Source organism: Notamacropus eugenii, chromosome 6 (assembly GCF_028372415.1).
Source record: "Notamacropus eugenii isolate mMacEug1 chromosome 6, mMacEug1.pri_v2, whole genome shotgun sequence".
Taxonomy (NCBI): domain Eukaryota; kingdom Metazoa; phylum Chordata; class Mammalia; order Diprotodontia; family Macropodidae; genus Notamacropus; species Notamacropus eugenii.
The window spans coordinates 296,056,238-296,073,147 of record NC_092877.1 but is presented as its reverse complement, the minus strand read 5'-3'; the positions used below and the strand labels follow the sequence as shown (position 1 = coordinate 296,073,147).

Sequence of the window (16,910 nt, the reverse complement as noted above, 5' to 3'; positions counted from 1 at the left end):
ACATGCTATAAGCAATTTTTATGTGCTAATAATTCTGATTCATACAGAATCACCCGTTCAAAAGAAAGCACAAAAAACAATGCATCCTTGAAACAAAGGTTTGTTGAGGTGACCACATAAATATTTTCAGCTCCTTATTAGTCTCCTTGTGTTCTAATGTGCTTCTCAGTTTAGTGTGTGGTTAACGGGACTGGGCTCAGACCACTGCAGAGTAGTTGAGAAGGATGCCTTGCTGCTACCTCTGCTCACTGTCTCTCTGACACACCCAAGCAGTAACAGTAATAATAAGGATGCTGAGGACCAAAGCCATCATGCTGCCACTGCTCATCCAGTGAGCTGCCTCACTCCACTGTTGACAGAGAAGCCATCAAATACGTTTCTAGACATACCGGATTTATTTAGGCTGTTAGATGGTGTGTCTTCTAACCGAACATCTGAAAATGAGGCTTCTGAGGGTACCTTCTTTTGTTCATCTTTTAAACTCTGTGCAATTTGCTATGGAAAAAACAAAGGAACACACCGTTAAAATGGTGCTTTGGGGAAAGCTCAGCACATGGAATGGTCTGTTTTGTTACTAAAAAGTAGTTTCTAATTTCAAGTTTGTAAACTGAACCGCAAATTTGAAACATGCTAAAATTTCAAAAGTGTACTCTGTGAGGAAGATTTTATCCAGTGAACAGAGGTAATAATAAAAAACAGATAAATAAAAAAGTTTTGGATTGTTGAGTGGGGAAAATGTTTGCATCAAATATCACTAATCAAAGTTTGGTAGCCAAGATAGATTAAGCGATCAACCCAAGAGCTAGGAGCAATTCCCCAGCAGATAAATGACCAAAGGATAAGAAGTTTTCAAAAGAATTGTACACTACTAATGGTCATATGAAAGGCTGCTCCAAATCGTGAAAAACAAGAAAATACATGTCAAAACAACCCAACAAATCGGCAAAAAATGACCAAAACAAAAAAGAGAAGTTGATATTAGAATGGCTGTGGGGAAAAAGGGCACATTAACAATATTTTGTGGATGAAACTGTGAACTGATCAAACCATTTGTAAATAGCAATGTGAAATAATGCAAGAAAAAACAACTAACCTGTTTATACCCTTTGGCTCAGCAATTCCACTCAAGGGCAAATACTCTACTGCAGGAACACAGATACAACACATAACAAAATATTCACAGTAGAACTATTTTTGAAAGCAAACAACTGAAAATAAAGATGGGTACATAGCAACTGAGAAATAAGTGGAAGAAAAACATGAACGAGATGGAATAAGAGTGTGCCACAAGAAATGACCTATATGAAAAATTCAGAAAAATACGGTAAGATTTGTATGGACTAATGTAAAGTGAAATAAGCAGAACCAAAAGAACAATGTGCATGATGACTAGAATAACATAAATGAAAAGATTTAAAGGAAATTGAAATTCTGAGTAACTGCAAAACCTGAATAAAGTTCTCAGAAAACAGACAATGAACCATACCCTTCCCTACTTCTTCAGAGAACAGACTTGCGGCTACTTGGGAAGAATGCTGTCCATACTGTCAGATGTGATTACTGGCATTTCTGCTTTTTATCTGTTACAAAATAGGGTTCAAATTGAAGGCACAGCATGGGTATTTCAATTGATAAATACTAATTAATAAAACTCCTACTATGTACCAGACACTGTGCTATAAGCCCTGGCAATAAGAGACAAAAGATCATCTTGTTCTCAAGAAGCTAATGGCGGGAGATAAAAACAAAACAAATATATACAAAGCAAGTTATAGACAGGATAAATATACAGGACAAAAATAAAGGAAATAACTGAAAGAAGGAAGCACTGACATTAAGAAGGGTTGGGGAAGGCTTCCTGCAGAAGATGAGATTCTAGCTGGGACTTCAAGGAAGCCAGAGAGGTCAGTGATCAGAACAGAGGAGGGAGAACATTCTAGGCATTAGGGTGAGTCAGAAAATACCTGGAGGTGAAAGATGGAGTGTCATGTTTGTCGAATAGCCAGGAAGACAACCTCACTAGATCAGAGTGTTCAGCAGCAAGGCCTAAAAACACTAGAAATGTAGGAGGGAGCCAGGTCATGAAGCGCTTTCAATGTCAAAGTACTGTGCCTTTGGTCCTGGGGGCAATAGGGAGTTACTGGAGTTTACTGGGTAGGAAGAGTAACATGATCAGATTTGAGCTTTATGAAAATCATTTTGGTGGCTGAATGGAGGATAGGATGGAGAGAGAAGAGACTCAAAGTAAGCAGATCCACCAGCAGGCTATTGCAATGCTCCAGGCATGATGCAATGAGGGCCTGAACCAGAGCATTGGTAGTGTGAAAAAAAGAGAAGGGGGCACATTTGAGAGATTTTACAAAGGTGAAATCCGCAGGTCTTAGAAACACTTTGGACATAGGGACTGGGGGGGGAAGGAGATAGAGAGTTCAGAGCATGGGGAACTGGAAGGATGGTGTTGCCCTCTACCATAATAAGGAAGGTAGATAGATGGCAGGGAGGATTTAGAAGGAAGGAATGAGTTCTGTTTTGGATACACTGAGTTTAAGCTGGACATCCAGTTCAAAATGGCAAAAAGGCAGATGGAGATGTGAAACTGAAGGTAACTGGAGGTTTGCAGAAATTGGGCCAAGAATGGTAGATTTGAGAATCATGATGGTAATTAAATCCATGGAAGCTGATGAGAACACGAAGTGAAGTAGAAGGGAGAAAAGGAGGCCCAGAACAGAACCCTGAGGGACACCTACAGTTACAGGATATGAACTGGAGGATTCAGCAAAGGAGACAGAAAAGGAGCGATCAGATAGGTAGGAGGAAAACCAGGAGAGAATGGTGTCCTGAACATCTAGAGAAAAGAGAATATCAAAGAGGACTGATCAAGAGTGTCAGTAACTGCAGAGAAGTTAAGGTGAAGGAGATTTGAAAAAAGGCCACTATATTTGGCAACTAAGAGATCATTAGCAGCTTTGGAAGAGGTCAGAAGCCAGACTATATTGACTTAAGAAGAGAAAGAAGAGGTACCCATTGTGACTAAAAAGAAAAAGCAAACAAACTTTATTTTTAAAAATAAGAGGATGGATGGCTAAACATACCCACCACAGGAAACACAAACCAAACTTATTCTCCTAAATGTGGGATACCTAAACCAAAAATTATATTAATAGAACCAGTCCAAAATACTAAACATACGACCACAAAACAGATGAAAGCACAAGTTCATCACATTTTCACAAGGAAAGAAAAACACAGTGCCTAGCTCAAAGAAGGTGTACAAAATCTTTATTTCATGTAATCCTTCTTGTTCCCATAAGTGCTACTGGCCTCCTTCCCAATACTACCCTGGATTTATTCTGTATATGCTTACATATGTACATAAAGTTTCCTCTTATGGAATGGAAGGTCCTTGAGGGCAAAGACTGTTTCGATTTTGTCTTTGTAACCGCAGTGTCTTGCACAGCAGTGGCAGAGAATAAGCAATAAATGATGATCAACTGAACAAGTAAATGGGTTTCAAGGTACTTTTATATATATCATCTCCCACTTGATCCTGTAACCATACTGTACAACAAATAAATCACATAATTTATTGGCAAGGCAGCGTGGCACAGTGGGAGAGAATGCTAAAATCTCACTTACCCTTCAAGTATTCAATTTAATCTGTATATCATTCCTAACACCTCCACTAAGTGTGATATTGCACTAAAACTGAACATTAACTGGTTCTCTTAACATCTCTAATACAACTATAAATAATGTTCACAATAATCTTAAAGCACTACAAGAACCTGACCTAGTTCTTTGAAAATCTATAAACTATATATGGCATTTCTGGTATTTCTTCACAAAAACAGCATCTGCCAAATATGCAATTCAATTTAACAAACATTTAACTGGCAACTGTGATGTTCAGAGCATCGTATCAGGACGATGGGAACTGCCAAATTTAGATAAGATACAATCCTCTTGGATTTTAGGTGTAGTGATATGATAGTATGATGCCTCAGTGACATCCAAGCAGCACCAAGTCATTAGAACGTACAGTGAGAAGAGGGTTTGATTAAAGCAATACAAAACTATCATGGCTCATTGCTGAATTCTTAATGCCAAAGTTACAGATAAAAATTGCTCTGAAAGGGAAAAGAACATAACTAGTAAAGTGAAAAGTGAACGGAAATCCTAACGGAGGCTTCCAGTCCTCCATCTCCATGTAATGCCTAGAATTCCTCTAAGGACTACTGTTAGCCCTGAACACTCATCTACTAGGGGGAGTTATTCATCTCCTAAAAAATAGATATGTTTTCTTCCATTATTTTTCCTAAGTTGAAAGGGTCTGTTCAAAAGATTTTAATAAGGGTACACTTAAAGATGTTTTCTCAAAAAATATTTCCTCTTCAGAATAAAATTTTAATGGGCTATTCTCTATATGTTCTGTGTCATTTAAAAACTACATGGGCATTGCAGTTACATAGCTTTTAGAAAGTCTCTACAAGCAAATTCCCTTCAGAGGAAGGAATATATACAGGCTCTGGAGATTTCTTTTCTTACCTCAATTCAAATTCTAAGAAGTTATATTCTTGTTCTAATGCTAACCATACAATGTTCACATCCAAATTTAGGGTTTTTTTCAGACTTAACAAGACTTAAGAAAATAATTCCCTCTACTATATTATAGCAAACTTGAGAAATCTTCTCTAATTTGATTAGCCTATTACACTCCTCTACTTGAGCACGTGGCTCTATTCAGCAGACTTACTACTGCTTCTCTTCTCCTCAAAACCTCCCTAAACCTCCAAATCTACCCTATGGCTCCAAGTCACCTTTCAAACTAATACTGATTAACAAAGGAATGAGAAGGTTCCTGATTTTCACAAAGGTTCTAGAGACAGAAATCACCATCCTTTATGATCCTTTCCTCTCCAGCTTTCATTCTGACTCTTGTACTTCACCACTTTCTTTTCATCTGTCTCAGCTGCTGCCATTCTACCCTGGAAATTCCCTCCCCACCGTGGCCTTCTCCCCTCAAAGACCCCTCCTCCCTTCAGCTCCCTTCCTAGAGCCCAGGCCAGCCACCAATCATTCCTCTCCCAGCTCTACTTTTCACGCTTTAGACCTCTCCACTACACACCAATCCCAGCTCTACTCCTTTTTATGTCATTTCATTAGAACTTAAGCTCCCTCAGCACAGGGACTGTCTTTACTTTCACTTGTGTTGGTGTCCCAGTACTTAGCATAATACCTAGCACAGAGTAAGCAATTAATAAATGCTTGTTGATTTGTGCTCTCTACAGGTAACGGAAAATACCAAAGAAATAGTCACCTAGTAATAGGCTAATAATACTCTAGTCCAATTTAAAATCAGCAAAACCCCATTAGGGACTTTTAAACAGCTGCTTTTAAAACAAGTTTCAAAAAGTTTAACTAGAATCACACTAAATTCAATAATGATAAGAAACAACTACTAACCCAGTAAAATTTACATTCACCAAAAATTTTCCTAACTTCCAAACAAAATGCTTTGAACGCTATCACTTTCAACAGCAGTATTTGTGTATTTTTATTTAATCAAACTTAATTTTTATTTACTTTCTGTTTAAATTTAACAAATCAACAATAAGGCATCTACTGCATTATAAAATGAAGAAAATGACCCTTTTATAGTACACTGTATAATTAAATGCTGATTATCATAATGAAATTTATGTTTTAAATCAAATGTCTTATGCAAATATTGGTGGACCTGACACATTAGCAGCGATTAAATAAAAAGCATTTTTTTGAGAGTTGGTGTCCTATTTTTAAAAATACTTCTAAGAGGCAAAAGGCAACCTTATAAGGACCAAAATTACTACCTGGATGGGTACTGTACTTACAAATATTTAGAACTGGCTGAGAACTAAAAATTCTGGTTTCTCATGTTATTTCTTACTGACTTACTAGACCTCCTAAGGCCAGTCATTTAATCTCTCCTATGCCTAATTAACTTCTAAACTAAGATAATAATACTCTTCTCATAGAGATCCAATGAATCAAATCATAATCTTGATTCTGGAGACCACAAATTCTCAATGGGTCAATGTCTAGGTCAGGATTGGGAAACCTGCAGCCTTCAGGTCCTCAAGTGTGGCCTCTGACTGAATCAAAATGTCACTTTTTGTCAAAGTGCCACACTTGAAGACCTGAAGGGCCACATGTGACCTCAGGGTCACAGGTTTCCCCACTCCTGGTCTAGGTACTGTACCTGGGCATACAAAGACAGAAAAAAAATAGTCCTTGCCCTCAAGAAGTTCACAATCTAATTGGGGATATAGCAATAGCTACATACATACAAGACATACAGAGAATAGAAAATCCAAGAAGGGAAGGCTTAAGAGGCTGGAGTCAGTCACAGGGGAAGATTATGTGCAGAAGGCAGGATTTGAGCTGAGTCTAGAAGGGAGCCAAGAAGACTAAGAGAAGAAGGTGAGGAGGAAAAGCATTCCAAACAAGGTGGTGGAAGGGGAGCCAATGCAAATGGAGATCAGCAATAGAGTGTCATGTTCAAGTACTACAGGGAGGTCAATGGTCCAGGATTCTAAGAGTGAATGGAAGGGAATAAAATATAAGAAGACTGGAGAGGTAGGAAGAGGCCATGTTATAAAGGACGTCTGATGCCAAACAAAGGAGTTTATATCCTCAAAGTAAGAGGGAGCCCCTGGAGCTCAGGGGTGGGGCTGGGGGAACTGCCAAGCTTCTATAAACCTAAGTGATCTACAGGAAGGAGAGAATGTTCCCTCTTGCTGTACAAGGACAGAATGGCATTACAATGCTAGCCATGTTCCTTGTGGTCATGTATGTTCTCATTAGCAAAGGGGGACTTCTGAAGCTCCACAAGACTGCTTCTCTACCAATGCCACCTAGAGAGAAGGTCAGAGAATTTCTGGAGCCAGGAATCACACGGATCACTGCATTGTTTTGGGATGAAATGTATGCTCCCAATGTGAAGGGAAGAACTGAGCAAAAAATGCATAAAAACATGCTGGAAGAATGACAATCCAATTAAGAGTATTTCTACTAAGCATACCCCATCAAACAGCCTGATGTTATTTTTTTAGAATCAAATTTCATGTACTTAATACCAGGTTTATCTTGACAGTACATCTGTGTAACAACTAAAAGGAAAAAATACGTCTCATGGTAAGTCACTACATTAAAAAATGAAATGAAGAATAAATTAAAAGTCTTACCTCCATCATGACTAACTTATCAGGATAAGCCAGGTCTCCTGGGGCTGGTTTGTAGCCGGCGATGTCTGTCTGAATATAAATGTGAGTCCGATAGACTAATCGTTCTTGTACGTCTTCCAACATCTGTTTCACTCCAGCTGCAAATGCCCCAAGCTGTTCAGCTGACAGAGACAAATGAAAATTTCCCTTTTTCAGATGTAAAAAAATTTATTTTTTAAAACAGTTTACTAAATCATTCAGATAAACAATATGGACCACCTGGTAGAAAAGCTATTTCAAGAGACTGTGGTTCTATTTCCTTTTGCTATGTCTCACTCCACTGACCTCAAGGAAAGTCACTGAATACTCTTAACTGTTTTAAAGTGATTAAACTGGCCTTCTAAACTCCTTACAAAAATGTAATGAAAAGTCATTCTATTAGTAACAATGCAGCTTTGCACCTAAATAGCATTTTATTGCCTTTCATAGCCCTCTCATGTCCCATTTGATCATCACACCAACTCTTTAAATACACAGAAAAGTAGCTACTCTGTTTATTTTGTAGAAGACCAAAAGGCAACCAAGAGGCTCAGTGATCTAGTTAGTGAAAAAGCAGGGACTCAAACTTAGGTTCTTCTGCCTCCCAGGCTAACAGTGTTTGGACGTTAAACTCCTTAAAGAAAATCAAGCAATTAACAATTCTTTACAAAATTCTTTATAAATTCTTTTAAAATTCTTTATATTCTTTATAATTCTTTATAACATTCTTTATATGTGCCAATCACTTGGCTACACTGTACTAGTCACTTGGGATACAGATATGATGACTGAAATAATCCCTACACACAAGAAACTTCCATTCTCAGCGAGGAGACAACATGGACAAATAAAGAATAAATACAAATAAATAGAAAATACAGCACGTCCCAAAAGTCTTAGTGTAGTTTTAAGCTCTAATAATTTCAAAAGTATAAATGCTACAAATTTATAAAAAATATTTAAAAGGTTAATTATTTAAATGTTTTAAATATTAATCTTTCTTATTAAAATTCACTGTGACCACCATGTGTACATCTGTGATGTGGTATACATTACTAGCTAATTTTCCAAGTTTGTAAAAACTTTCAGCAGCAGCTGTCACTCAAATATTTAAAGAATACCCCTGTCCTAGCCTTAAAATCATCCACAGAATGAGGTCTTGATACATCCACAACAGTTTTAAAGTGACTCCACAAAAAAAAATCTAATTAATAGAGATAAATCAGGTGGCCAAACAAGGGGAACTTCTCTACTGATCCACCACTTTTGAGAAAACGTCATCCAGAAACTATCACGTGCCACGCATAAAAATCTTGTTAAAGTGAAAATAAAAATTTTACTACTCTAACTTCATAAAACTAAGCATAAAAGAAAACTAAATAAATTTTCAAAATGATGTTTTTTTAAATACTTTGTAGCAGTTAAACTTCTGAAGTTATCAAAGGGAGAATACTAGCAGTTGAGGGGGTGAGGAAAGGCTTCATGTAAAACAGTGTTGTCAGCTTCTAAACAGAAAGGATCCCTGCAGGCCCAATGCTGACTCAGAAAACCACACATGAACATTATCCATGTTGTACTGTATTTTGATTTATTTTGTTAAACATTTCTCAATGACATTTTAGTCTGCTTGGGTGCCCACCTGCCCTCTGCTAGTTTCACATCTCTAATGTGGAAGATAGTGTTTGGGCTGCATCTTGAAAAAAGAAGGGATATTATGAGGTGGAGGGGAAAAGAGAGTGCATTGCAGGTAGAGGGGACAACTAGTACACAGGTACCAAGACAAGAAAGGGAGGTGAGGAAGACAGATAAGAAATAGAAAGTAGACTAATGTGACTGAACTGAAAAGTGTGGGAGGAGTAATGTACAATGGGATTGTAAAGATAGTTGAAGCAAGACTGTGAAGAGTTTTCACTTTTAGAAAACAGAATTTTCATTGGATCCTGGAGCCAATAGGAAACCACTGAAGCTGATCAAGCAGGTGTATGACACGGTTAGAACCATTCTTCAGGAAAAACACTTTGGCATGAGGACAGAAGATGGACTGGAGTGGTATGAGATTTGAGGCATGGAAACCAATTAGGATGTCACTGCAATAATATGAGGAAGAGGGCCTGAAAAAAGGTAGTAGCTGTGTGAATAGAGAGAAAAGGATGACGAAAGATAAAAGATGCTGTGGAGGTAGAATCAAGATTTAACAACTGACTGAAATCATCAGGAACAGTGATGAATTTAGGATATGCCATAAGACCTTAAGAGACTAGAAGAATGGCAGTGTCTTAGAAACAGGGAAATTTGGAAGGGGAGTGGAATTTGGGGGGAAAATAATGAAATGTTCCGGACATACATACTGAATTTGAGATGTTTTCTTGAGAAAGGAATAAAATAAAAATGAGAAACAAGACAGAGGATAAGGAAGCTTTTAAGAACATATCCATGGAGATGAGCCTAGATGGCAGAGTAGAAAGATACATATACTCTAGCTCTTACCCCACAGCCCATAAAATACCTGTAAAGAAGAATTCTCAACAAATTCTAGAGGAGCAGAAGCCACAGAACAATGGAGTGGAGGATATTTCTATCCCAGAGAGACCAGAAAGACCAAAGGGAAAGGTCTATCACACACCAGACGCAGAGCAGAGCCCAGCCCTGCCTTGGCCACGGGGCACGGAAAGGAGCAGAGCCAAGCAGACTTCAGAGACAGATCTCCAGCGGCAGCGCAGACCCCTCAACCCACAGGAGCCAAAGGTCAGCGAGAGGGTCTTTTCAGCTGCCCAAGAGGGGAGCGGGGTGTCCCCATAACTCAGGCCCCCTCAGGAGGCAGCAGTAGAGGCAGCAGCAGAGGCAGCAGCAGACAAGGGACTCTCAAAGCAGTCAGTAGCCTGCATCCATTGTTGAAGGTCTCCTCATAAACCCCCTGAGGGAACTGAACCCTGTGTGGTGGCCCTGCCCCGTCCTGAGCAGCTGATCTTAATCTCATAGTGAATAGCAGCCCTGCCCCTGCCTAAAACTCCTGAGGCTAGGGAGCAGCTCATCTGAATCTTAGCCCCCAGTGCTGGCTTGGCAGAACCGGAGGCGAGGTGGGTGTGGAGAGGAAACTCAGAAGTCAAGTAACTGGCTGGGAAAATGCCCAAAAAAGGGAAGAAAAATAAGACCATAGAAGGTTACTTTCTTGGGGAACAGGTGTCTCCTCCCATCCTTTTGGATGAGGAAGAACAAGGCATACTGTCAGAGGAAGTCAAGGCCTCTGCCTCCAAAGGGAACTTAAATTGGGCTCAGGCAATAGAAGACCTTAAAAAACAAGTTAGCAGCTTACTAAAGGAGAACCAAAAAAATGCTGAGGAAAATAACAGCTTTAAAAAGAGGCTAACTCAATTGGAAAAAGAGGTCCAAAAAGCCAATGAAGAGAAGGAGGTTTTAAAAAGTAGAATTAGCCAAATGGAGGAGAAGGTTCAAAAGCTCACTGAATAAAATAATTCATTGAAAGAGAGAATTGAGTTCAGGGAAATGAATGACTTTGAGTTAAACCAAGCAGCTAGTATACAAAACCAAAAATTTGAAAAAATAGAAAATAATGGGAAACATCTCACTGGAAAAACAAATGACCTGGAAAATAGATCCAGGAGAAATAATTTAAAAATTACTGGACTACCTGAAAGCCATGATCAAAAAAAAGAGCCTAGACATTATCTTCCATGAAATTATCAAGGAAAACTGCCCTGTTGCTACAGAATCAGAGGGCAAAATAAATATTGAAAGAATTCACCGACCACCTCCTGAAAGAAACCCGAACAGAGAAACTCTTAGGAATATTGTGGCCAAATTTCAGAGTTCCCAGATCAAGGAGAAAATATTGCAAGCAGCTAGAAAGAAACAATTTGAGTACTGTGGAAATACAATCAGAATAACACAGGATCTGGCAGCTTCAACGTTAAGGGATCGAAGGGCTTGGAATGGGATATTTCAGAGGTCAAAGGAACTGGGATTGAAACCAAGAATCACCTACCCAGCAAATCTGAATACAATACTTCAAGGGAAAAAATGGTCATTCAATGATATAGATGACTTTCAAGCATTCATGCTGAGGAAAAGACCAGATCTGCATAGAAAAATTTGACTTCCCAAGACAAGAATCAAGAGAAACATGAAAAGGTAAACAGGAAAGAAAAATCATAAAAGATTCTCTAAAGCTGAACTGTTTACATTACTACATGGAAAGAAAATATTTTTAACTCTTGAATCTTTTCTCAGTATTTGGGTAGATGGAGAGATTGTACATACACACACATACATACACACACACACACACACACTCACACACAGATAGAGAGTACAAGGTGTGTTATATCAGAAGAGATGACATCCACACACAAAAAATAAATAAATAAAAATTAAGGGGTGAAGGAGGAAAATTCCGGGAAGAGAAAGGGAGTGATGGAACGGGGCAGGCTGTAACTCATAAAAGAGATAAGAAAAATCTTACTCAATAGAGGAGATAAGGGAGAAGGGGAGAGGGGAAAAATAAAGCTACTCTCTCCACATGTGGCTGAAGGAGGCAACAACATGCTCACTAAACTTGATATGAAAATTTATATCACACCACAGAAAAGTAGGAGATGAGGTGACAAGTGGGGTGAGGGGAATGTTAGAAGGGAGGGCAAATAGGAGAAAGGAGTTACTAGAAATAAACACTTTCAAGAAGGGACAAGGTCAATTGTAGGGGGAAAAAGGGGGAGATGGGGTAGGACAGAGGGCAACAGAATTAATATTACACAACATAATTATTATGGAAGTCTTTTGCAAAAGAACACATATTTAGTCTGTATTGAATTCCTTCCTTTCTCAGTGGAGCTGGGGAGGGAGGGAGGAAGGGAGAGAAGTTGGAATTCAAAGTTTTAGAAATTAATGTTGTGAATTTTTATTGCATATAATTGGGAAATAAGAACTATAGGGAATAGGGTATAGAAATGTATCTTGCCCTACAAGAAAAGAGAGAAGATGGGGATAAGGGAAGGGTGGGGTATGATAGAAGGGAGGGTACATTGAGGGAAGGAGTAATCAGAATGTAAGGTATTAGGAAGCAGGGGGAGGGGAGTGATGGGGAGAAAAACTGGACATGTTACAAACTGAGGTAAAAGCAATTAGTATTAAAACAATAGACTTAATTACTGAGAATAAATCAATGACATCTTTAGTTTGGGGAAAAGAATTTCAGTCTAAATTTCCTAGAGGAAGGTAACCTCAGGCAAAATTTGGCACTGATGGAAAAGTTAAGGTTTTAATGGTAAATTTGATTTTATGATTGCTATGTAATCAGGAACTAGAACATGTATAGAAAGGCATGTAAGCCACTTAAGAATTGCCTCAAAAGATGTTCCTTAGCCAAAGTGAAATTATAATCATATTTGAAACCTGGTTATTGGAACTTGCCATTTTTAGATGCTATGGGACTACTAAGTGACTGTTCTTCTGAGTCTAACTCCAGGTATGGGGAGCAAGAAAGGCAATCTGAGCCTCCAATACATGATGCCAGTAAGCTGGTGAGATGCTGGTATGAACTGCATAAAGTGATCTCAAGGGAAGGGTGGGAGAGCGGCTGTTCAGCCTGGGCTGAGGTAGGATTCTCCTGACTCAACTTTCCCACTGACACCTGGCAGACTTTAAGCCTGATTGAACGCAAGTGGATAATCTAATCCTGCCTGGAACTGACATGAAGTTGGGGTGATATTGTACCCCTGCAATGTCCCTACTCTTGGTGGCAATTTCCTATAGTCAAAAGGTTTGTAAGCTTAATACCAGATCTATTCAATTATAAATTATTGGCAGGGGAACATCTGAGGTTAAGTCTAAAATTAAGCTATTAGGCATAGGACCTCAGACCAACAACAATAAGTCAGGGTCCTTTAATTCTTAGTAATACTGTGGAGACAATTAGGTCAAGAGCTTGTGAAGTTAGCAACATAAATATTATTTGTGTCTCAGTAGGTTAATGTTTAAAAAAAAATTCTTTTGTGGTCCATATTGTAAATGCTTTAAAAAGAAGTATCACCTGACCAAAAGTATGAATTGCTTTATCTGTTATAAACTGTGTTACAAATAAAAAATAAAAATTAAAAAAAAAAGAAACATAAATAAACCAGAAACATAAAATTATATTTTCCCTAAAATTTCACACAAATAAAATATTTGGGGATTAAAAAAAAAAAAAAAAGAACATACCCATCACATCTCCTAAAGACAGCCTGGATAGAGAAAAAAAAATATCTGCGAATAAAATGGTCACTTGTGAGGTATTCAACCAAAATGCCAGGACAACATTAAAAAAATTAGCTTTTTCAAGCCACAGAAAAATGCAATGATCTCAGAATCTGTCCCTTGGAGAAGTTCTTCAATTCAAAAGTATGATTTTCCCCTTTTCATAATTTGAAAAAAGGTGCACTGTGTGTGTAATGTGTTACAAGAACTCTAGCTTTTACCAAATTTCTCTGTTCAGGCAACTTCTTGGTAATGAAGGACTGTACCAAAAAGCCCAATTCAAAATGTCAATCTTACCCAGGAGACTGATTTTTAGGTGTACTTAAAATGTCAAGTAAGTTTTCCTTTACTTTATTATTTGCCTAAATTTTAATCCATGTTACTAGACCCAAAAAAGAGAAGTAATCATTCAAATTTTACTACAAAATTAGCCCAAAACAGAAATAAACTTCTTATACAATCAAGACATTACTGCCCTCTCTTGCCAAAGCCTTGAAACACAAATTCAGATCTACCTGGATCTCATCAGAGTCAAGGGACTTACCCCTAGGCTTCAAAATCAGATAACACATCACAGAGAACCACAGTACTGAGAGAGACTTTAGAAATAATCTAATCTCTTATTTTACAGATATATAAACTGAGATAAAGACAGATTATGTGATTACCCCATGGTCACAAAACTAGTTAGTGCCAGGACTGAGATCAGGATCCAGGTCTCTCAACTCACAGCTCAGTCCTCTACTAATTCATTTGTAAAGTAAACTCTGAATTAATGTAAATATTATATAAGTGTTATTTTAAAAAATGAACCAAATTTCCAAAATGTTAAATCCAAGAGCTTCTCAAAAAAACTCATCCTCTACACTGCGTAGAAGACTTGCTGTTTTACTTATTTATAAAAAAAAAAATGAAAACTTGATTTTTACTTGTAAATTACCATTGTTCTGTACATGATCCTCAAGCACCTCATTTTTAAGAATTCCACAAAGTTCAGACAGAGTTTCCAAGTGAATAACATGAATGATCAATGGTCTGAAGACATCATACAACGACACACAGAGTTTCTCCAAAAGTTCACTACAATAAAAAAGAATGACATTATTAAAAGTAACATTTCCAGGAAACCATACTAGTACTTAAGATAACAACACCATAAGAAGTTTAATCGTTAATTTGAGCATGAATAAAAAAGCCCTCTCCATTTGGAAAACTCTTTACTATCAATAATTTATAATGATACATGAAAGCAGTTTTGAGGAATCTTAAAATATAACAGTTTAGAACCAATTTGCATGGCTTAGAAGCCATTAAAATTACCTACCCTAAAAACTATGTCCTCATAAAAAAATATGCAATTTATTTTATTCTTTTTTTTTAACTCTTACTTTTCCATAGGATGAAAATATTTTCAAAAGAATAACAATTACTTCCTCACATCCTACTTCACAGTGTATAAAATGGTATCACCGTATATGTGAAAGCCATTTTCACCCTTAAGTCACTCTTCACTATAAAGTGGAAAGAATTTTTGAAACCATCTAGTTCTATTCCATAATTTGCAAGTTAGGGAAGTTAGAGAAATTAAAAGCCAGCTCATTAATGGCAGAGGAGCGACCAAAACCAGGTTCCTGGTTCTCAAATAGATCCCTTTCTTTCTACAATACAATACCTCTCTAAGCAGTCAGTGAGCCAATCAAAAAGCATTTGTATATCATGAAGAGCTTGAGGGTTTTTTTTAACGTGTTGTTTGTCTCAGGAAGAAAATGATCCCAGTCATCTCCCTCTCAATCCATCACTAAATGTGTAGTTACAAAAAGGAAAACAAAAATTTTCTGCAGTTTAAAAACATAATTCTCCTTTGCTGTGACACTCAATTATGAGCATCAGAATAGGAAGTTCTCAATTTATGTGAGGCCACTGAAATGCCCCACATTAAAACTTGTAAGCAAAATGCTAAAAACCATTACCACCTACTCTAATTTTGATGTTGGTTTCGTGAAAAATTCATTGTAAAGCTGGTGTTCATCTTGACACACATGAACCATGAAGGCACAGCCACTACGAACCTATAATCAACAAAGGTGACAAATTACTAAAAAGAAATACAATATTTCCAATATTACAAACAAACAATTTTATCATCAAACTCAAGTGTGATCTTTATTAGAAACCTATTCATGGAATTTTCCATTCCTTTATTTAAAACCACAGCAAGCAGAAATACTACTACAGTAAAACAAGGAAAACCTAAAGTTTAACACTCAGCGACATTCATCTAAAAGGTTCAGAAAATACAATCTTCAAAGGGTCAAAGTTTATTTCCCTATTTCCATTTCCTGAAAACTAGTGTGATAAGTTGCTCCTTCCATGCACCCCCTACCTCCACATACACACATCTCTATTTTTTGAGAAAGTTAAATGCCAATTCAGATTACCTACGGCTCAGTGAAAATTAAATATGTCTAGATTAGAAAAGGGAAAAGTCTGATGTATTTTTATACATGAGCTCAAAAATGATCTACAGAGATATAGCTTTTAGAGGACTTCACTTAGAAGAAATTATAAGATAAAGTTAGATTCTTACCAAGGCACAATGATCTCTGTTATTCTGACTTGTTAACTCAGTTACAGTACTAGTAATACTAGGGCCCAGCAGAAGCTCCCTTTGATCAAGGTAGCACTGATGAATTTCATTTAAAAGTTGTTGGTATCTGACAGAAAGAAAAAAATTTTCTCAATTTAACATTTTTACTTCATGTATTAAATTTCATTTAAGGTTTATATCATTTATTTCAACTCCAGTACTGGGTGTAAAGAAGGCAGGCATTGTGCTAGATACTGATGGAAAGAGAACAAATATAAAATATAAAGTTTTCAATAGGGGAACTAAATTTGGATTTAATACCTAAATTTATTTTTCCCATTACAGAATAAAAAGCTAAATTTCTAAAACACTTTTGAAAAACTGCAAAGTCAGCTCTCAATTATCCATACTAATAAAGAGGAATATTTATATGAATAGTTAAAAAAAAAAAAACTACAAGTAATCTGACAAGCTAACTAGGCATCGTGACCTTGCTCTTTGTAGCAAAGAAACATTCCAAAGAATTCACTAAGAGCTTTCACTAACTGTGGAAAAGACTGGCAGGAAACTGTGCATTTTCCATGTCAGCTGACTAGCTAAATCATCAGTGTGGCCCTGTTTTGTCAAAATAAGTTTCCATAATGCAGCAAACAGGGCCATGGTTCTAAGTCAGATTCCCATCAATAAACAACTAGGAAGGAAACAGTGCTTCAAAATACAACACTCCCAGATTAGTAGGTTCTTCAAAAACTGAATGGCTCCTATGTACTTACTCTGGTATTTTCTCAGATCGTTGCTCTACTTGTTCAATGAGAGTCTATGGTTAAAAG

At 37.3% G+C, this 16,910-nt stretch overlaps 1 protein-coding gene across 1 annotated transcript in view; it reads right to left on the bottom strand.

Annotated features, from left to right (window-relative positions):
- The window catches only part of COG3 (component of oligomeric golgi complex 3), a 73,826-nt gene that overhangs the window by 35,023 nt on the left and 21,893 nt on the right, over window positions 1–16,910 (bottom strand). The window contains exons 9-14 of the mRNA XM_072617198.1: window positions 16,854–16,897; window positions 16,081–16,207; window positions 15,471–15,562; window positions 14,434–14,573; window positions 7,224–7,384; window positions 390–495 (exon numbers count right to left, since the gene is read on the bottom strand). Of these exons, the coding sequence (XP_072473299.1) occupies window positions 390–495; window positions 7,224–7,384; window positions 14,434–14,573; window positions 15,471–15,562; window positions 16,081–16,207; window positions 16,854–16,897 (670 nt within the window). The remainder of the gene's footprint in view (window positions 1–389; window positions 496–7,223; window positions 7,385–14,433; window positions 14,574–15,470; window positions 15,563–16,080; window positions 16,208–16,853; window positions 16,898–16,910) is intronic.